Genomic DNA, 22,337 nt, shown 5'->3' on the forward strand with positions numbered 1-22,337 from the left:
ATAATTTCATCTCTTTCTTTTAAACTTTGCAGGCAGGGGAGAGAGTCTAATCAGTCAGGAAAGGCTGGGCAGCTGAGCTCAGAGTTGAGCTGATGAGTAGGAAGAAATGAAAAAGATATTAGAGTGGTAAAACACAATCTGGCAGTCTGCTGAGGTAGAGACTTGTGGCTGTGGCTGCAGAAGTTGCAGCCCAGCAGAAGCTGATGGCCTCAGCCACCTCCTGTCCACCTCCTGTGGCTCAGCTCCACAAGGACACACAAACAATACGGATGTGGGAATTGTTGGGGTGAATTCCAAGGGACAACTCTGATTTCATATCACAGGACCTAAAAAATAAAAAAAAAAATAAAAAATACAAGGACAACTAAAAAAAATTGATTGTCTCTTTTGGTCCTTTTTGAATGTGCACCTTTTGGTCTGTAACTGGGGTCAGGCATATAACAGCAGTTAGCTTGATTCTGGATCCCCATGGAGGAGATGAGACGGGCAGTGCAGGCTCATTTCCTGTGCTTTTGTATGTATGTATGCAGGTTTAGCTGATGCAACAGCTAATTTTTACCCCTGTAGAGGGAGATTGCTAGCCAAGAAAGGATAAAAAAGGAGAAATACTTGAGGAGACATTAGGTTGGCAGGGCAGCTGAGAACTCAAGGTGGAAGGATTATCAAAGGGCAGTCCTCATCTCCTGGTTAGCTTTAGGAATGAGGATGGTAACGAGAAGAGAGAACATACAGTATGAGGATCATAGGGCTAAATGAAACGTCTTCCAGACTTATGAGATGAAAGATGCATTTTATAGAGACAGAATATGATGGAATCCCATGAAAGATGTAGAGGGGGAGACGGTGTTTAGTCACATGTTTTTCATAGAAAGGTTAGCCAAATACTTTCTGCATCTCCTGGGTTAAGGTAAGAGAGAAGCAGACCTCTGGTTGTGCCTCACACACTGTTGAGCCTCAGTCTCAGGCAACTCCTCTCAACAAGCCAATCAGATAAGCTAGGCATGTGGGATCAGTGCCATAAATGCAGCATGGGAAAGTGAGACAAGATAGAAGACGGACTTGCCAGGTATTTGAAGAGCACGAGAAGGTTAATTAAAGGCTTGAGAAACCCAGAGAATTGTCTCTAGGAGAATACCAACTGTCTCAGTCTCTAACTCCATGTCTGGTGGGTTTATTTTATGGTCAGATTCTATTGTAAAGACAATAATAGAAAAGCCAAGTGCAGTGGTAGCGCCAGACATTTTCTTTTTCTTCCTGTGATTTGAGGTTTTGTCAACTTTTCAGTGAGGCTGCTCTTAAATTTACTGACTAATTGCCAAGCAACACACACTGCACAGCAATTACACATCATTCTGCTGAATGACTGAAGAGATTCATATAGGTTTTAGTCAGGTCAATATGACAAAGTCTATGAGTTGCTGCCTCCCATTGTTATTTTATTTTTTATTTTTTGGATCTGGAAGGATGGCTCCACTCTACTACATGCAAACATACACAGATAAACTCCTCTAGCACCAGACCCATAGCAACCAGGGCTAGAAATCATCGTGAAATAGCAGACCTATACCATAACTTTGGTAACTGATCCATATCCTCAATTTACTGTTTTTCTTTATATCGGTGGAACAGTAATTTCTTGCTTTTACAGGCATTTGCTCTATTGCTCTTCAACCTCACTCTTGCTGGTCCCTTAATCACCTGCTCCACCTCTTCTCCTGTAGCTGAGCAGCAACCCCACCCAGCTACCACACCTAAGTCTACACCCCCCACATACAGTATCATCTCTTTGATCATTTACACCCTAATATTAGTTATCTGCCTTTACAGAACAATAGTTTCCAATTTCAAAAGCTCCCAGATATATGTGGACATATTTTTCCACCATTTGTCCACAAGTTTATTTAACTGGAACTAAACTTTATTGTTTTAACATTTCTCATTAGGGCCAGATCATGTGACCCTGAACTATCCCTTAATCATGCTGCCACATGCTCAAGACTGCTACTGGACTTCCACTGTGACACCCTGAGCATTTCTTCTGTATGTCTCTTCCTGTTAAAACTGAGTTTTTCTTTCCCACCATCTCCAAGCTCTTGCTCATGGGGAATGTGGCTGTTTGCGTTTTTCTCGCAAATAAGGATAAAAAATAGGATCTGCGCTTTGCAGCATAAACACCTTGAGGTGATTTTGCTGTGATTTGGCACTATATAAATAAATCTGAATTAAACTGACTGGCTTTGTCAACCTTATCATAAAACTCAAGCTCTTTTTTTAATACACTTGATGCAGACATAGTTAGGCAAACTGTTTGTAACTAGCTGCTCTCTGAAATGCAATAAAAGCTGTTAACCTTTGATGCTTGTTCTTTCCTGTCTCTGCCTCCTATACGTTTTATTAGTAGCCTCGCATATAATATATGTTTTCACTCTGGACATAGCCCCAGTTAAGGATTTGGACATCTAGGTTCAGTCCTTTAGAGCAAAAATTTAAATTTTAATCCAAATTCAAATGTATTATTGCTTATTTTACATAAGTAAAGGATTTGAATACTACTTTCATCACTTTGCTAAACCGTTGGGCTATGGTGGAGTGCCACTTTTCATATAATACTTCATATTAGAGTAGAGAAAACGGTGCAGGACCCTAAAAAACATGGTCTGCTGGATGAACAGAGTCTCAGTTACCATGGCAGTTGTGTGGCAAATGAAGACTTGAGCCAAATACCTAAATCAGAGGATTTGACCCCAGTTTACACCACTGTTTTATATATTCAGCCCTGTCACACCCACCCTCACACAACCAACACCTTACTGGTTTGTAAGGTGTAACCACTAGGGGTGCCTCCAGAATTTTTACATAAGGGTGGCCATATGGGGGCCACTAAAAATATTACGGTGGCACACCAGAAACAGAATTTCCAGTTTTATTATGATGCTGTCACATATAAGTTACTTGAAAAATATGACCAAAGAAGGGAGAACGAAAAGAATTATAAGCCTAGGGAGTCTTCCTCTCTCTCGTGCTCATGTTTATTAGAATTATTACCAACATAGAACAGCCTTGCCAGGGCGGGCCACTGGAATGGCAGCAAATTTGGGGGGGATGGGTAGTGCCATTCCTGCCCCCCTTGGTGTCGCTCCTGATAACCACATCATTGTTTTCCCCAGTTGACATAACATCATCAATGAGCATACACACACAATTCATTCAGCTCTTTCTTAGGCAGAACTGACCTACAAACAGAGAAATTAGGCAGTGCTGCCTGACTCTGTGTGTTCACTTACCTGGCCTGTCCTGATACAAACACTCACTGTGAAAAATCATGTTAGAATTGTTTTGGGTTTTTTTTTCATAGGTAATGGTTTCAAACTTCCCATAAAAGTTAGATGCTGTACTTTTATTCCTCAAACGTGATCAAACAACGCGTCTGCACAGAGCCGAGATTTTACGGATTCTGCGCCGTCACCAACAACAACAAGATCAGAAGTGAAAGAGGGAGGTGGTCTTCGGGTGACATCAGGAGCTCCACACCCATTTTGGATTATAAATGCAGCATGGATTCCGTAAGCGAGCCTTTTCCAAACTCAAGACCCTAAGTGTTAGGCGGTCACTGCTGCAATAATCATGGCACCAGCGGGAGAAAAGAAGGTAGGAGTGCACTCCGATCAGTCCTGGATGATGATTGCGCTGCACACGTTGTTTTTTTGTTTTGTTTTGTTTTGTTTTTTTTGTTTTGTTTTTAAGTTTCTCTTCATGTTGCATGATTAAAAAATGTAAAGTGCGCTCTGAACTTGAAGCAGCTTGTGCGCGCTTCATGCAAAAGGAAATGGCTGTTGTGCAGCTCTGTGTGTGTTCCTTGTTTTGATTTGCGTGTTAACTTCACGGCAGAACATTTTGGAGCGCCTGGATGCAGGAGAGGTCGTTATTGGGGACGGAGGCTTTGTCTTCGCCCTCGAGAAGAGGGGTTATGTAAAAGCCGGACCGTGGACACCTGAAGCTGCTGCCGAGCACCCCGAATCGGGTAGGACTCCGCTTTGTCTCCATTTAAAGCTTAAATGTTGAAGTTCCAGTTTTGTGGGTGCTGAATGTGGGGTGTTGTGGTTGCAGTGCGGCAGCTGCACAGGGAGTTTCTGAGAGCTGGTTCCAATGTCATGCAGACGTTCACTTTCTACGCAAGCGATGACAAACTGGAGAACAGGGGCCAATCTCTGAGCTTCACCGTGAGTTTGTTTTCATGTGCAGCTGCTCTGAGCTCTCGTCAGTCATGTAGAGGGGTTTAAACGGACTCGAGACGTGAAAGTTAAACTGATTTGGTTTCAAAAAAACATTTCCTTTCACCCACAGGGACGCCAAATAAACGAAGCAGCTTGTGACCTGGCCAGGGAGGTGGCCAATGAGGGTGATGCTCTGGTGGCAGGTGGAGTCTCTCAGACCCCGGCATACCTCAGCGGCAAGACCGAGGAGGAGGTCAAGGCCATCTTCATGAAACAGATCGATGTCTTTGTCCAGAAAAATGTCGACTTCTTGATTGCAGAGGTATGCCATAAACTTAAACATTTCCCCTCTGGAAACTTAAGCAACTTTTGATAAGAGATCACTTAGGTCAACATTTAAAGAGATGACCCTGAACTAGAACTAGAACTGTCTCGGTGCAGATTTGGGGGTAAAGCAAAGTTAACAAAACCATTGCAGCAGGTTAGAATATCATCTATTCTCCTCCTGTCTCTGAATGACTTTATTAATAATGAAACCTTTTCAGCTTGGGCATCTTTGCAATTAGAAATTCATTTATTCATATATATTTTGTCTATATATTCATGTAATTCTATCGTAAGGTGCGTAACAACCCTCAAGAAGTCTGGAGGGGGTGTTACACCATGTCATTGTGCAACTGCTCACATTTCAGTGTCTAAATGCTGGAGCCCAGGTTTACTAATGACCACTTTATATATTTTTTTCACTTAGACTTTAGAAAGAAAGTAGTCCCTGTGAGTAGCAAAGTCACCTCCCTTGGCTGCAGACACGCCCCTTCTGTTTGCTTAAATAGCACAAGTAACTGAGATAAGTGTATCCTAAAAAAACAAAATGTATTTGAACGCGTTTCTCATGACTCTGTACTGTACTCATACCTTTATGGACCGGCATGTTGAATTCAGGTGCACAACGATCTCATTCTGAGATTTCAGGGATGCTTTGCAATACTGTAGCATTTTTTGGACCTGAGCAGTACCGACCCGGTCAACAGTGAGATATTAAGTTGTTGTTGACCAGCTGTTGATGGTTTCTTACCCCTTTTCCTTTCTTTCTTTTCCTTTCTTTTTTTTGTATTTACTTGACCAGAAAACCAAAAAGATTAACCAAGAAAAGCTGCAGGTATCTGTAGAGCTGAGGGGTACCAAAGAGCTCCCACAGCAGCTGTAAACTGGTTTAGTAATTCAACACTCTTTACGTTTTGTGCTTCCTTGTAGTACTTTGAGCACGTGGAAGAGGCTGAGTGGGCAGTCCAGGTTTTGAAGTCTTCCGGTAAGCCAGTGGCTGCGACTCTGTGTATTGGACCTGAAGGGGACCTGAACGGCGTCAGCCCTGGAGACTGTGCAGTCAGACTTGTTAAAGCTGGTACGACAATTTCCCACACGTTGAGTTACAGGAATTTAAGAAAAGATAACTTAAAAAAAATGTTTAAGCAACAATATTATTTCAGTTTGGCGCCATTGTTTGACGTATATGAAGAAACTCAGCAGAGTTTAGTGAAACTACCTGACAACTAATGTTTTGGTAGTGTAACTGCAGAGCAATAGATGCATCCATCAGTGGTCACAATTGCAGGATGTCTTGTTGTCTAAATGATGCAAACCGTGTTGCATGTCCTTGAAGCTCTTGGATCAGGTAAAAAAAAAAGTAGACTTCAAATTCATTATCACGACTTCATAGCACAAACAGCTGCACACAGTTCTGCCTATGAATAACTATGAACTATGTTGAAATGTCTCTTATAAACTTAAGGCTGGTGTGTTCGTACTCCATACTTCTCCTGGTAACTCGGTCTAGAGTATTACGATGTGTCTTCTGTAAAGAAAGCCTGTGTGCTTAAAGTTGTTTCCTGTAAACTCTATAGCATCTTTCATTTGCCTCTCCCTGCCTGGTAAGAACCCACATTTGTGGTCCGCACACCTCCTGGTACGGTGAACCATGTGGAAAACATACAGTGTATTCAGTATCTTAATGGGGCCTCAATGTCGTATTCAGAGCTGAGTGCACCTCATAATGGACTCTCTTCACAGCTGCTTTTTTGTCACACCATGGTAAATTCAGGTCAAGCAGTTTAAAATGAACTGGGCTTGTTCTGTGTAGATGGACCAGTCAGGGTGTAGTGCATGCTGCACACTGGAGAGACACAGTGGGTCTGTAATTAATATTATCCATTGCACTTGTTTACCCTCCTGGGAAACTGTTCACCCTGTTTTAGTGCTACGTTATGCTCAAGCTTGTTTTTCGACCTGCTATCTTCAGCTGACATGTGGGATTCAGTATAATTTTCCCATTGGCACATGTGGAAGCTGTACGCCAGTCTTTCTTGTCGCCTACATCAGATGCTAGCAATCTTTTGCTCACATTTGGCTGATCTACACATTTCCAGAAGACTCATTTTAGTTGGTTTGTCAACTGTGCAGATCCTATGTCATATGGCATATATATCTAGCAATGCAATCAGGCCTACCATGGATGTGTCATGCAACTACATAGATGATTACGCAACAGCACTGCAAAACTAAATGTTGGTGTTCTGTCAAAAATCAAGACGTGCAAGGTCTGCAAAATGTCTACGTTTCAAAATATCTTGACTCCTGGTGTTGCTTTTGTGGTCCAAAACTTCATTTGTCACATTCTCCAAATACACCAAGAAAGCATTTTTAGCGTGTTAGTGGTATGGACCTGACATCTTCAACTTCATGCACGCAGTCTGTATTCATCTGACATCTTAGCCTGTGTTAATGTTCAGTCATTAGATTTTCTGTTAAAGCCACTGTGTAGATCAGATTTTTGCTGCCATCCAGTGGTGGTATGAACAGATACTGAAGCAATCAGCCATGTGCACTGATACAACGCATCCAGCATTGAGCTGAAACCAGCATGGATTGCTACCAGTTCTCACAAGAATTTTCCACATAATCTCAACAATTTATTGCCTCAGTTCTGATCCGTTCTGCACATCTTCTCTCTAGGTGCTGATATTGTTGGCATTAACTGCCACTTTGACCCAGAGACCTGTGTGAAGACTGTGAAACTGATGAAGGAGGGTGTGGAGAAGGCTGGGCTGAAGGCTCACTACATGTCCCAGCCGCTGGCCTTTCATACTCCGGACTGCGGCCGCCAGGGATTCATCGACCTGCCGGAATTCCCGTTTGGTCTTTACCTACTTTAAAAAAATTAAAACAAATAAAAAATTCTCAATCCGCATAAAAATATTGAAGAAATCTTCAAAAATAACCTCCTCTTCCAACAGGTCTGGAGCCAAGGATCCTGACCAGAATGGACATGCATAAATATGCCCGGGAAGCGTATAATGCTGGGATTCGCTACATTGGAGGCTGCTGTGGATTTGAACCGTATCACATCCGTGCCTTGGCTGAGGAGCTGGAAGCTGAGCGAGGTTGTCCTCCTCCTGGATCTGAGAAGCATGGCAGCTGGGGTAGTGCCCTGTCATTGCACACCAAGCCTTGGGTTAGAGCTAGGTAGATGTTATTTCAGTTTTCTCAAAGTACCTCAAGATTATAGCCACTGATTTTTCCAAGACAGCTTGCCATTTCTCTTTTTAGGGCCCGCCGTGACTACTGGGAGAAGCTGAAGCCCGCCTCTGGCCGCCCCTTCTGCCCCTCCATGTCCACACCTGATAGCTGGGGAGTCACCAAAGGCCACGCTGACCTGATGCAGCAAAAGGAGGCTACCTCCAAGGAGCAGCTGGAGGCTCTGTTTGATAAGGCCGGCCAAGGCCACTGAGCTCCTGTCTGAGGCCTTTGACGAGGAGAAGCAAAGGGGTGGCGTGAGAAGGCATACTCACACATTCCCCAAAGTTTATGTACCAAAAAAGATCGAAATGCTGAAGTTCTTTCTTTTTTAGGACCATTTTTACTCTGTGAAAGACTGGCATCACATGCTTAACCTTTGAAATTGGCTTTCCAGACTGAACCATCACAGAGTGTTATTATGACCATCGCAACTGTTTAAAGAAAAAGTGAAATTACTGTAACTACAAATGTGCAGTTGTTTGTGAATGCACCCAAGTAATGTCTCAATGATGTGGGCAGCAATAAATGACAAATGGCAACAAAGAAATCAACCCTGGTGGTTTTGTTCCTTGGAAGGGTCATTTACCTATAAAAGTCAAACTTCAGGAAATGATGTATTGCTTATCAACTAAAATAGGTTTTTTGTTTGTTTTTATTAAGAATACAGAAAAATTTAATTCAAAATATTGTCTTAAGCAACAGACCCTCTAACTCCTGACACTTGCAAGGTGGAGCCTCCATGGCTCGGTCTTGTTTGTCCAGCACATCACATAGATGCTCAACTAGATTGAGGTCTAAAGAATTCAGAGGCCCAATCAATCCTTAAATTCATTGTTGTTCATCCATTCCTAAACATTTTTTTTCCTTTTGTGGCAGGACATATTATCCTGCTGAAAGATTACACAGCCATCAGGGAGTACATTTTCCATGAAAGGGTGTATATGTTCTGCAAGTAACATCCACATGGATGGCAGGACCCAAGGTTTCCCAGCAGAACATTACCCAAAGCATCACACTGCCACTGTTGGCTTGCCTTCTTCCCATAGTGCAAATTTAATGTCTGAAGTTGCTATGTTGCAATTAAAGTACTTTTTCACCATTTCTGACATACACATAAATTTTGAATTCAGAGTTTGAAGTAAAATTCAGACGTTTTATCAGTTTAGTTAAACAGTTAATAACTTCAGTACGAACCATCAAAACAAGGACAAAGTGCAAAGTTGGTGCAGGGCTATTTATTTGTTGTTTAAAAATTATATTTTACATAATCTTACTTTTCCAAGAGGATAAATTATGCAACAGATCTCAAAATGGAATATTACAAGTTTTTCTGTTTGTTTTACACCTTAACTATAGAAATTAATGAGCAGTAAATAGAGTGAGGTCAAAACAGGGACTGTGGCAGTGTACGAGAGGTGCTATTTTATTGGAAAGAGAATATGCCTTAGTGGGTGAGACCAAATGCGAAACATCGAGTATATTTAAAAAATTACTACTCAGACATCAATGCGCCTATTTCCATATAAGGGAACAATCTAGCCCTGTAGAGCTTATGTGTTTTTAAACCCTGGAAATCCAAAGGGAGTTCTGGTTTCCTGTGTTTATTAGGCTGAAGTATTCTTTCCGCACACTGACTCAACTGATCCAAATTTTAATGGTCATAATGCATGACCTTCACCTGGTGAACTACATTGAAATGTCTTTTCACTGTGCTTTCACATGATTTACCAGAAGAGGCAGAAATTAAAAGGCAGGAAACGGATTTATTTTCAGATTCTGTTTTCCCCTCAAATATAATAAAAATAATGATAAAACAACTAAACTAACAAAAAATACATCAACGCCAATATTTGTGGCGTTAATTGTATTTTACATTCATATTCACGTTTGAGATTTGCCTCCTCGTACATCTTCCATCTCAAGCTTACGGTCAACAAAGGCTGGCATATGTCTACAAATACTCTGCAGTGACTAACAGAACTGAAGTTTGCACTCACAGGAAATCAAAAGTTGAAGAAAAGATTGTAAATATAATATGAAGATATTAAGGCAAGCCCCAGCAAGATTTTGGAAAGGGCCTTGTTAAACTAACCTACTTGGTGCTACATACAGGTTTGTTTTTTTCTAGTAGCATTAAAAGCGCCATTAGGGTAATCTTTGCCCCACTCTACGTTTTATTTTTTGTTTTTTCCAGTTGTTAGATTGTTTTTAAAGTTGCATACGAACATTAACTTTGTTAGAGAATAAATGGTGCATAAACCTGTATTGACCCAGTTCGCTTACCGTACGCAGTCTGGCACTAAGCACGTTCTGTACGTATTTGCGTCATGGATTTGCCCACGTGCAGATGTTTATGCTCCTCGTGCACGTATGCAAGTGAGGAAACGAGACAGAGGAATAGAGATAAAAAAACAAAAAACAGTACAAATCCTAATTAATGCTTTAAAAAAATTAACCACGTGAAGTTACTGAATTATAAAGTAGTTTGCGTGGATCAGTTTTCTGTCTTTGTGTGGCGTTTGGTTTATTAAGCTGTTAAAAGTAACGGACTGTTATGTTGCCTTCAAGGGTTCATGTGGAAAAAGTGTACGCGTAATAAAAACGTTAAACACTTTAATGTAATGAACAAAACAATTTAAGGATGAGAATAAAAGTTTGTGATAAAAAGACATGTCACGCTTAATCCAACTGATAAAATATTAGGCTTTGCATTACTTTTTAATGATAAATTGATATATTTCACGCTCGCATGGTATAAAGAGAGACTAGCGGATATAGTTAACTAGCATTAGCATCTTGTACATTTTATGCATCATTAAACGTATTTTAAAATTGCATATTACTCTTGGGATAGTTTTGAAGAGCAAAAGATCGACATTTTCTAGGCGCATCATATTTACCATTTCATCGTGGAGATTGAATGCAACACCGAAAGGGGGGGTTTCACCAGTTAAATCCCTCCCCGGACAAACACGCACGCACCTTCTGCTTGTAAACAGAAGCTCACACGTGACACCGAGAGCCGATGTGCGTCGCGCGACGGCATTGTCTGAGAGCGGACAAAGAGCTGCACATTCAGACAGCGCGAGCATCGGGCAGGTGAGCGGCCAGGTGTCATGGCAACGGACATTAGCTGCCGCAATATGAAGCCGACCTCTCTCCTTCGATTAGACCGCGGTGTCCGAGTGCGTTTGGCCGCTTGAACTTCTTCATGTCGGAATCCCAAATCCGACCATTTGGAGGAGGGACAACGACGTTGGCTGCGTTTTCGGCCGCTCACACGCAATAGACAGCGGGTTAACAAAGCAAGAAAACCTTTGTGTCATCTCCTAATCTAGCTCGTCGGTTTGTTCGCTGTAGCTCCGCCAAATCTTACTTTATGTTTTTTTAAATGTGGGGTGTGCTGTCGGTGGCTACGAGTAGCATTTAGCCTCGACATCAGGGAAGATTTTTTTTTCTGGCTAACGTTTATCTAAGTGTCTTTTTTTACTGGCTGGATGAGATGTCATTCATCATGGAGGATAACTTGGAGTCCGGATGGGTGTCTGTCCGGCCCAAAGTCTTCGACGAAAAAGAGAGACATAAATTTGTTTTCATTGTGGCCTGGAACGACGTCGAGGGAAAGTTCGCCATAACCTGCCACAACAGAACCGTGCAGAGACGGAGCACTTTACTGGACGTCGACTGTAGCCCAAACGCTGGGCTTCCTGCCACCGGTGCCTGCGTGGCTGAAAAACACACAAAAAGTCCCGTCACGGCGAAGAAAGATGGAGTCTGCCAAGTGGGTAAAGTTAGACCGCACTCTGTCCCCAAAGGGAAAGCCGCAACAAATGCTAACGCAGACAGGAAGACTTTAAAAGCCGGTAGTTCAAAGTCATATGAGTGCGTAAGTCACACTTTAGGGTCATGGGACGTTGTGACACCCAAGATAACGGATATGGAGATCCTGGAGCCAGTGGATGTCATGCTGTCTCCGGATGATGCAGACCCAGGTGACATCGAGGCCAGTAACCGCGAAGACTTCAGCTGGGCTGGACTGTTCTCCTTCCAGGAACTGAGAGCAGCCCACCTCCAGCTATGCGCCGTCAACTCGGACCTAGAGCCTTGTTTGCCCTCTTTTCCAGAGGAGCAGTCCGGCGTGTGGACTGTCCTTTTCGGTCCGCCCGGGATGTCACAGCGGGAGACGGACGCCCTGTGCTATCAGTTGCAGGTGTACCTGGGTCATGCCTTGGACACCTGCGGCTGGAAGATCCTCTCACAGGTGCTTTTCTCAGAGAGCGACGACACCGAGGAGTACTACGAGAGCCTGAGTGAGCTGAGGCAGAAAGGTTATGAAGATGCTCTGGAGAGGGCCAAAAGACGCATGCAAGAGGTGAAGTAACTAATTCAGTTGTCATGAAGTCTGACTTGCTTTTAAGTAAAAGCCGGGAATCAAGCTTTTTAGTACTTGATGATATGAGATTTGATGAGTACACTCTTAATGGCAGGCTGACATTATATGGAAAGGCTGGGGTTTCTTTTTGGGGGGGGTCTTTGATAAACGGGGCAATTTTGGTATAATTTTAAGTCATGGGCTGCTGGTTCTCTTCCCTCCTCTTCCTTTGTACCCCTCCCCTCCCATGATCTACCATCTGTTGCTGCACATTCACAAGCCAGTAATATGATCTGGTCTGGCCAGACATTACACTCCAGTTGGCTGAACCATTGGAAGGGAGTTGCATAGAAAAACAGGAGAACAAAAAGAGGTGGAGTTACAGGAATGATGTGTCACCACAGCTGTCGAGATTGCTTCAGTGTAATCCTAGACAGATGAAGGTGTATATTTAGCCCAGCTATGTTGCTATATTTCATGTCTGTAGCTTGATGTGAGTGGCAAAGCAAGGTGAAGTGCCAAATACTCTATAAAGGTGTAAGTTATGGTCATAATTGTAGCCTCAGGAAAAAACGCTTTAACCTCCAGAGTGTTTTAACTGACTGATGCACCAAACCAGTAAACAGCTGGTTAACAAGGAACAGGGAATACTTAATTACTTTAGTGATTCATATGTGACAGGGCACATATTCAGAGGAAACAGTGATGAGTTTGTTTGAACTTGTTTTATAAAAAGAGCAGCAGACATTACATACAGCTCTCAAGGTGTTTAAAATCTAGTCGGGAAAACAATTGTTAGTTTAATCGATAATGGAACAAAGTGAAAGATGGGGCACCTCTCAATAGCAGCAAAGATGTTTATTTATGTTATTTTATCCACACTCATGTGGAAGAACTCCTCAATTACTAATACATAATAATAAAATGTAATCTAGCTCAAATCATAAGCTGCAGCCTCAAGTTGGAACACTATAGTGTCAACAACAGATGTAATATTTACTCTGTTTGACTGGATTGTACTTGTTCCCAAGTTTCCAGGTTCAGTCATGATGAACTTTGACTTTAAGTACACTGACCTGGTTCCAACACTTTCAGGGCTGTAGTTGGTTTAATTGCATGATGATATTGGAAGAAAAAGAGAGCATATCATTTTACCTCAGGTAAAGTTTACAGTTTTTTAATTTTATAGTAATATGCTTCGGAACTCTACTAACTATGTTGCTCTATCCAAGCAGCAGAAACAGAGAAAATTTTACTTTTTAATCCTTGCCAAGAATGATAATTTTCATCAGATAAAACAATATTTTGGCCTTTTGACCTGTATAGTAAATGAATGACTTGCCTGCATTACGTAGAGCCCTTTAAAATGCCAGTTTATGTCATTTTTTCTGATTTGGCATAAACACTGAATAGCCTGTCCTGATTGTTTGGTTTGTCTGGAAAAGCTTCAGACTGAAAATCACTGCTGTTAATCATTGTACTTTGACACTTTCCCAGTTTTTCCTTATCTGTGGCCTGATGCCATATGAAATCCATCTTATTGCCAGGGGAACTGACATGTTGCAAGTTAATAGTTACATTTTAACATCTTTTTGTTGTTCTGCGATGACAAAGCGAACAAAAGGTGATGGGAGGTTAACTAAAATTGTAGCGCAGAGAGATTAAAGTGAAAGCAGACTCAAAAAATCACACTATAGTGTTTACTATAACATCTAAGCCACAGGTATCATATTAGATACATTCTATCTCAGATCAGAACATTTTCTGCTCAACCACTTCTGATTTGCCTGGAAATTGTATGGTTTAAAATTTGCACATATATAAGGCTGTGAATTTATAGCTCCATATATCAAATCATTTTAAAGGTTTTACTTATTTAGTTTTTGGAAAAAGGTGTATTGACCCACTTCCAGTATGTTTGTTTTTGTTTTTTTTCAATTTGAACATGACTATCTCAAAAACTAGTAAAGATGAAACCTTTAAATTTTCACTGGCCTCTCAGATGCTTAAAAATGTAGTATTTCCTGAATTGTAAATTGTTATATTTGACAATAATTCAAAATAAAACCATGTAGCCATATGTAGTCACCAAAATGAAAAAAACAAAACAAAACAAAAAACTTCTATGTAGGATTAGGAAAATATGCCCATTTCTTCCATAAAAGCAAAAATATCAGTAGATGATGCAATCGAAATTACACTGTTGTTTATAGATGGTACTCTAATTATAACATAGAAAATAATAGTTTTACAAGTCAGGTTTCAATTATAATATATTTCGAGGAATTAAAGACATAAATACTGATGTAATGTTTTTCATGTGTACAAATAAATATAGCAAAACAATAAAGCATAATGAAAAAGACATTAGTAGCTCGTTTCATGTGTGTGGTCCTGTAAGCCCAAGTTGCCAATGTCTATATAGCTTTTGGTAGTCTGATAAAACAGTCAAGAAGGAATCGGGCAATCAACATGCTTATCATTGGAATGAATACAAATATATGTATCACATATATTACAGTTGTGATATATATGAAAAAGCTGCATGTTTGCATTTTGTAATCGTTCGCTCAGTGACGTTTAAATCTGTACAACCATTGTGTGTTTCTGACAGTTAAACTACTTCTCTATGTGGTTTGAAAGTCAGGCCTAAATATGTACAATAATCAAGTTTCTCTGTCTCCTTGCTGGGCGACCTCTTGACCTTTGAATGTTGAAGGTTAACATGGCTTCTACGCCCACAGTTTGTTTGTTATGGTGAGTCTGCATGTTTGCCTCAGGCACAGCTGTGTTGTTAGTCTGCTGTACAGTTACTAAACGGAGCAGTTTACTTCATTCACATTTATGTATAGGGGTATTTTATATTTTGTGTCAATCACATCTTTTTAGTTGTACATAAACTGATGCGTTCACAACAATTGCTTTTTTGCCTGCTGGTATTGTCTTGTTGGAGCTAAAAATGGGAACACATAGAGCTGAAGCTGTACTTTTCTGACAATATTTTGTCAGAGCAACTCCTCAAAAATAAGTAAAATAACAGTCACAATATGCGAATTAATTAATAATAAAAGGGTATCTTAAATGTTGTGCTTAACCAGTTGACGTTACCTCTGTTGGTTACTGGTGGCATTACTATTTTCTTCTATCACTACATGAAACTTTTGTGCCGAGAGCGCCAGAACCAATCAAGTTGCCTGAAAGATTTAGGCCTGAGGTCTGTTGATTGACGACTCCTGAACAGCATTCAGTTTCAGATGAGCTTTAAAATCCAGTCTCTGCTCAGTCAGGGCGTTCTCTTCCTGCCTCACATCTCAATTAAAAGGCAGAAGGGAAACTGCTTCAGCAAGACTGAGCAGATGTAGCAGCAGCAAGAGTAAGTCCTGATGACAGGGCTGGTATACTGCAGCTATACTGTAGTGCATATTACCAGGAATGTCCCTGTAATTATTATGTACTCATTTCACATTGGAAGGCCTTCTGTTTAACAGCAAGGCTTAACATAGGTTTTATGTTTATTCATTTGCAAACGGCTTTAAAACATGCATATTTATCCATAGCAGACAAGCAAACATGCACACAATATACTCTTAGTGTGAGACTGGTATAGAAAAACAAGAATAAGAGCAGAACACAAATGAGGCATAAGCAAATGATATGTAAACTAGTCAGAATAATAATAAGAGGCACTTAAAAGAGAGCAATGCCTGAGATCCTGGATGGTGCCGTCAGCTGTGTGCTTGATGTCTGGGTACACAATAAAATGGACCAAGCAGGGGTTACAGTAATTTTGTCTTACAATGTGAAATAATAATTGTTAGCTTTTAAATTTGTCAAACAACAAAAAAAAATGATCGCAGCAGTTGAGTACAGTTTTAATGAAAGTTAATAGGATTGTTCTGAAATGATGACCTTTTGGATGTGGTGCATGGGGATTCTAAATGCTCAACATCACACTAGGCAATATCAGACTGATGTTCAAACAAATAGTCCAGTTCATTTGTGCAGTTTTCAGCTTAATTTATTTTCCCCACAGGAGCAGTAGTTCATGCTTTTATTGTGGCGGGCATGCTCGGGTGGTAGAGCGGGTGGTGTGTGTGTGTGTGTGTCTGTGTGTGTGTTTGTGTGTGTGTGTGTGTGTGAGAGAGAGAGAGAGAGAGAGAGAGAGAGAGAGAATGTTAGATAAAGCACTTAGAGGCATAGATAATAGCGCTGTATCAATGTGTGTGTGATAGGGTGAGTGAGACTTGTAGTAGAAAGTGCTTTGAGTGGTCAACGTGAGTAGTAGTTATACGATTAACAGTCCATTTATTGCCCCACAAAAAAGTCCCATTTAATTACATTATAAATGTGTAATTACATTATACTGGTGGCATAATCTGCAAGAACGTAGCATAATTTATTAGTTGATTTATATTTCAGATTATAAAACTGTATCGGCAAAAAACATGGTAACAAAAACTTAAAACTAAATGCAGTCGGGTAAATGTTGTCTCCCTTTTTTATGGGGTGAACATGGCTTTCCGTTGGTGGTGTGTTGGCAGGCCGTAGGAAGCTACGGACAGCACGTCTACCTGCAGAAAGTGTCTGTTGCCAGATGGAAGCAGTCACCAAAGTATGTGGTACAATCAGTCTGCGAGCTGCTTTAGCTTTTGCTGTTTTTGATCCTTCAGTCAGCTGTGGAGAAGTTATAACACACAAAGAGCTGAAGTGAAACAGATAGCGCTCAATAAGGACACCTGAGCTACATGCTGTTGGGTTTTTAGAGGACTGCACCGGAGCATGATTGTGTAGGTTGACAACAGCTCTTGGTAGGTTCACTATAGGTAATTAAGGACACATGTGCCGTACCATAAAATAAGCATTAGACTTATCCCTGTATGCTACAGGCATGTCTACTAGAAAGCAATGGGGTTGCAGCTCTTAGCTCAAGTAATCTTAAGATCTGTCAGTTTACCTACTTTTTTTTTTTCTATTAGTCACCAAACAGGCCAGCAGCAGGCCAACCACCTTCCACAGTATACTGTTTAACTGGTCCCAATTTAAAAAAAAATACAAGAAAAAAAAAAAAGCTTAACACAGCCCCACACCTGACAACATTCAGTTCATCATCGATATAATGTCACTTACGGTAAAAATAGGCATCACAATCCTAAATCTAGCATCACAATCCTAATTCTAGGATTGTGATGCGTCTGATGATGAATGATGAAAAATCAATTATTAAAATAGCTGCCCATTTATTTTTCTGTTCATTAACTTATTGATTAATTGGTAATTACCCAAAAACTAATTAAGACAAGTAATACAATTGGCTATGGAGGGCAAGAGCAGCAGCTCTTTGCCTTATACTGTTCCCAACAAATATATCAGACCATTTAAATGACATTACTGCAGGAAGTGAAATTGTTGCATTATGAAAATGGGAATTGTAAAAGAAAAATGTGCAAGTCCAGCTTCAGCGATTTATTCTAAAATTCTCCAGTCTGAATTAGAGTCGGCTCATTTAGCTCAGGGGCTTTCCTGGCTAGCAGTGGCTGCAGGGGGTGTACGGCTGGGCACTGGTTTCCAGGGCTACGCAGAGCTAAAGTAAACAGTAGGAGCAGTGTTGGAGCTGAATCGTGTAGTGTCTACCCCAGTCCCCACTGTGGAGGGCTTTGGAAAATCAGCCCACAGTTAATATAAGAGTCTCTATTCATATCTATCTGTTTCTGCAGAGCGAGATCACTTTATTCACTACTTTGGATGACGATTGGTGTGGTGGTACATTTCAATATTATCTGAGGCAGACGTGAAGGAGAAGCATTATGCTGTGTGAATTGAAGCTGCTGGCTTCTGAGAGCTGGGAGGTGAATTGTATTTCCTGTGAACAATAGTTGTTTTAATGGTTATTTTCTCTGGAACAATGAAGCGTCTGTGGACGCTTGGACATATGGTATGAATCAGCAACAGTAGAAGCCAATTTATTCGTCTTGTACTGCACTTAAACAATGTATTTTATGGCATCATTCCTGACCACGCACACTAGTGTGCCTACTCTTACACATGATTGCTAGGATTTTTTTCTTTGCGCTTTAAAAGGGCTTTTGTTTGGACCTGACTGTAATCATGAATCAGAATTAGACCCACAGTTGGTGCAGCAAGTGACTCCAGCGTTGCAACATTAGCCCTTTTCTACAGATAACAGAATTACCTTGGCAATAGTTTCTAGTAAAAAAAATCAAAGGTTCACGTTGTCATGGAATAAGCCACAGTGTAGACCTTTTTCACATCACATATTCCGGACAGAAGGGAAACATGGGTGGAGTTACTAATGTTAATAATGACCCAGTTCCACCGAGTGTCCCAGTAGGCCCTGACGGTGAACCAGCACGCATAGTAATAGGATCCCCCGCCATGCATTTTGAAGTCTGAATGTCAGCTGTGCAAAAGCTTCTGAGGATGTGTTTCAATTTTAAGTCAACAAATTAAAACCAACAGTGTTTTTTTGTTTTTGTTTTCTTTTAACGTGCAGTGTAATTGTGCAGCTCCAGAAATCAATAAGCCTCAATTGACAACACTATTTTAGTAACTACAATGATGAAGCAGTATCATTTATGACCCGCATTACATTTCATAGAGGGATTTTTTTTTCTTTTCAATGGCTCTCTTAGTGTTAATCATACCTATACTAATTTTGTTCCAAGGGGAAACACAAATCCCTTGGGAGTTGTGTCAGAAAGGGCATTTGGCATAAACATCTGCCAAGTCAAACATGGGGAGCTACCTACTGTGGCCACCCCTGGTGAATAAAGAAGCAGCCAAAAGTAGCTTTTATATCTGTACTGTTTTTATCTGTGGCAGATAGTTCTTGTCCAGTATCATAGATAGTAAAGAATTTGTCACGTTGTGACCCCTGCAGTCTAGTTATCATATCAAAGATTAGATGTTTTCCTTGAATTTTCTCAGGGATGCCACTCACTGGTTTTCCTTTTCCAAATCCAGTCTTCTGCAGTTCTATGCATAGCTGGTTTTTGCATCACATCACAAAATGTCGTATTTACCTGACTTACTGGGCATGTATTGCCAGAAGGTGCATTTTTCACGGGAAGGGGCAAAATGTTAATCTACTGTCACCTGGGCCCTGGGTTGAACATCAGTCAGTGGAAGGACCTACATCTGTTCCTAATGGGAGCAAGCTTGTCAGATGTTGCTCTAGTATCGCTGTTGTAAAATCTGAGGACCCTTGATATTATTCCAAAGGTCTGAAGTGACATTGTAGTCTGGAAAATAGTTCTGCCTGTTGATGTGTCCAAAAGACTGTCAGTGTTCTCCTTGCTGGATCTGTACACACCAGCAAGAAGAACACCATTATAGGCATCCAGGTATTCTCATCAATGCCATTCCAAATGTTGCCATGGACTTTTTTTCCTTCAAAAAATGACAATGGCATAAACGGATCAAAACGTGTCTTGATGTCTCTTATTCTTGTCACAGCAAACCTGGTCATCCCAGGCGTCACTTTGATGACATGTGCAGCAATTGCCCTGCCATGTAAGCCAAGAGTTACTGGACTCCAAGAGATGTCACCACTTTTGGATTTGTATGTTTCAGCAGAAGTGAGAGCAGCTCTAGCACCTCCTCATCAGACTCATCAGATGTATCTTTGTCCTCTGGTTGATAATCTATTGTCCTCAGAAGGATGGTCATCCATATTGCTATGCTTTTTTTGTGTCTTCTTCCGATCAGTAGGTCATCTACTGATCGGAAGGTTGGTGGTTCAATTCCTGGCTTCCCCTAGTCTGCATGCCAAATATCCTTGGGCAAGATACTAACCCCAAATTGCTCTCCGATGCATCCATCGGAGTATGAATGTGTGTGAATGTTACTTAGAAAGCACTTAGAACAATGTGCTTGTGCGAATGTGGTGTGAATGGGTGAATGCACAAGTTGTGTAAAGCGCTTTGAGTGCTCAGATGAGTAGAAAAGCGCTATATAAGAACCAGTCCATTTGCCATTTACCATTTACCATCATCTTCAGCAAAGATACGATCCAGAGTTTGGTTTATTGTAAATCTTCTTATTGTATGCTACAAACTGGAGATGTGTTTGTGATTTCAGTTTTAGCACTAAAACTGAAATCATAAAACTTTTTAGTTTTATAGTCTTATACTATAACTGGGTCGAAACCGACCCCAACAACACAAAGGTCATCATTTTCACCAGAGCATTTTATAATTTAGTGAAATTCAATGTTTTGTTTAAATACAGATTCCTGACAAAGTCAAAAAGTCTTGCTGAAATAAACTAATTTAAAAGGCACTTTTATGCATTTAAAACCTAAAAACAGGGCCACTGCCGACCCTAACACAAGAGGAAGGTTGAGTATTCTCGAGCAAAGTTTTACCGGTTTTTTGAAGGTCTTTCAAAGTTTTTCCTTGGACAATGTCTGATTTGTCACTTCTTTTCAGTCCAGCCCTTGCACTTGACCACTTCAGAGAAGTGTTTTTCTTTTGTCTTGGTTTATTAAGCCACTTTACATTTATCTATGAGTCCTTCAGACTGTTTTATCTACACATAACAGATAACCTAGCAAAGAGCCAATTTCAAACTGTAAATTTAGGCACTTTGTTACAAGCACACTGTCACAAAAACACAGAATTTGTTCCCAGTTCTTAAGTTCAATGTATGGAAAATGCCAAAGATAATACAAATTGGCAGGTGTAAAATAGCTTTTTTGCACCAAAACAACGATTCCCAAAGAGAACTTGGAGAACAGAAAATCAGAAATCAGAAAGAAGCCCTTCTTAAAGTACATGAGAAGGAAAGGCTGAGATAAGCGAAATTGCATAAGAACTGAAAATCAGTAGCTGCAGGTTTTTATAAATTTTGAAAAGTGCCATATTTTGATCAAACCATGCAGTACTATCTGCAAAGTGTCTGACTGGCTGCACAGCTCTGAACACAACAAAAGACACGTACACGTTCTGCTGTTCAGAAACATGCCGATGTTACTTGTAGTACTAATCGGGACCAGGACACAGTGAATAATTAACTTCTTATCCTTGGGTCCGATCTGTCTCTGTGGGTGAATAAGATAGTGGTTGTGATGGTGAGAAGTCAACACATGGGTGCACACAGAATATCAGAAATCTACTATGTAAAGAGAGATGTGAATAACCAGGTTTCTCCTGCTCCATTTAATACACATGCTGATTTGATGGGTCACATGTCCAGTCATTTAAAAAAAAAAACACTGGTGATATTTTTCATACACTGTCCTGGTGCTGTTTTCAGCCAATTACATGCACCAGATAAACAGCTTAAGAGCCTCAACAAATACAAATACACCATGTACTCATGTTTGAGTGATGCTTGCTGAAAATTAGGGATGACTAACAATGTCATTACTAATATATCTGCCTGATACTTTCTCAGGTATTTTGGATGATCTGTAATAGAGGTAAAGGCCCCAAAGAGTCAGTTTACTATCAGAAAACCAGCAAATATTCACCTTAACCGAAACCAGTGAACTAATAGCATTTTACATAAAAAAAGACTTGAACATTAAGTTATTATTAATCATTAAAAGTGTTGCTGATTGACTTAACTGATTGATTTAACTACATTTACACCCTGCTAAAAGCTACAGAGTACAGTAATTAGTGGTTAACAAGCCTGTAAAAACTATACAACTATTATTTGTGGCACTTTTGGTCTAGATTTTGGTCTTTACTGACAACCACTAGGGCTTTGTGGGAAGTAGATAAAGCCTGAAATGTTTAGTCTTTTGGATTATTATTGTGGAATTTATTGAAGAGATTTCTCACATCAGCAACCTTTTACTCAAGTGCATTATGTTTCCCTGTGTGGACTGTTTGTCTGACTATACTGTTCAATGCACGTTTTGTCTCTAGGTTCTGGATAAACACAAAGCGATGGACAGCATGGTGGAGCTGCTGCAGGTGTACCCGGAGGAGGACGAAGCGTATGGAGAGCTGCTGGAAGCCACAACTCAGCTCTATCACTACCTGCTTCAGCCCTTCAGGGACATGAGGGAACTGGCAATGCTGCGCCGACAGCAGATTAAGGTAATACACACAGGCACACTGATACAAATACCATCTGTTTCAGGGGCTTGATTTAAGTAGGTTTAGCACTAGCTATTGGCGACTAACTGGTCGGTGTGCTCTACAGTGGTG

At 40.7% G+C, this 22,337-nt stretch overlaps 2 protein-coding genes across 2 annotated transcripts in view; both read left to right on the top strand.

Moving 5' to 3' along the window:
• The first annotated feature begins 3,491 nt into the window (after positions 1-3,491).
• On the top strand, positions 3,492-8,334 carry bhmt (betaine-homocysteine methyltransferase). The gene is made up of 8 exons (XM_003458568.4): positions 3,492-3,648; positions 3,889-4,021; positions 4,108-4,220; positions 4,345-4,536; positions 5,469-5,616; positions 7,224-7,406; positions 7,505-7,733; positions 7,818-8,334. Exons 1-8 carry the CDS (start codon positions 3,625-3,627, stop codon positions 7,996-7,998), a joined length of 1,203 nt encoding a protein of 400 aa, XP_003458616.1. The 5' UTR covers positions 3,492-3,624; the 3' UTR covers positions 7,999-8,334.
• Positions 8,335-10,664: 2,330 nt separating this feature from the next.
• The window catches only part of jmy (junction mediating and regulatory protein, p53 cofactor), a 30,137-nt gene continuing 18,464 nt past the window's right edge, over positions 10,665-22,337 (top strand). Inside the window, 2 exon segments of the mRNA XM_005463676.3 lie at positions 10,665-12,159; positions 22,053-22,226. Coding sequence (XP_005463733.2) covers positions 11,290-12,159; positions 22,053-22,226 — 1,044 coding nt within the window. The 5' untranslated portion in view covers positions 10,665-11,289.

Source organism: Oreochromis niloticus, linkage group LG7, assembly GCF_001858045.2.
Source record: "Oreochromis niloticus isolate F11D_XX linkage group LG7, O_niloticus_UMD_NMBU, whole genome shotgun sequence".
Lineage (NCBI taxonomy): Eukaryota > Metazoa > Chordata > Actinopteri > Cichliformes > Cichlidae > Oreochromis > Oreochromis niloticus.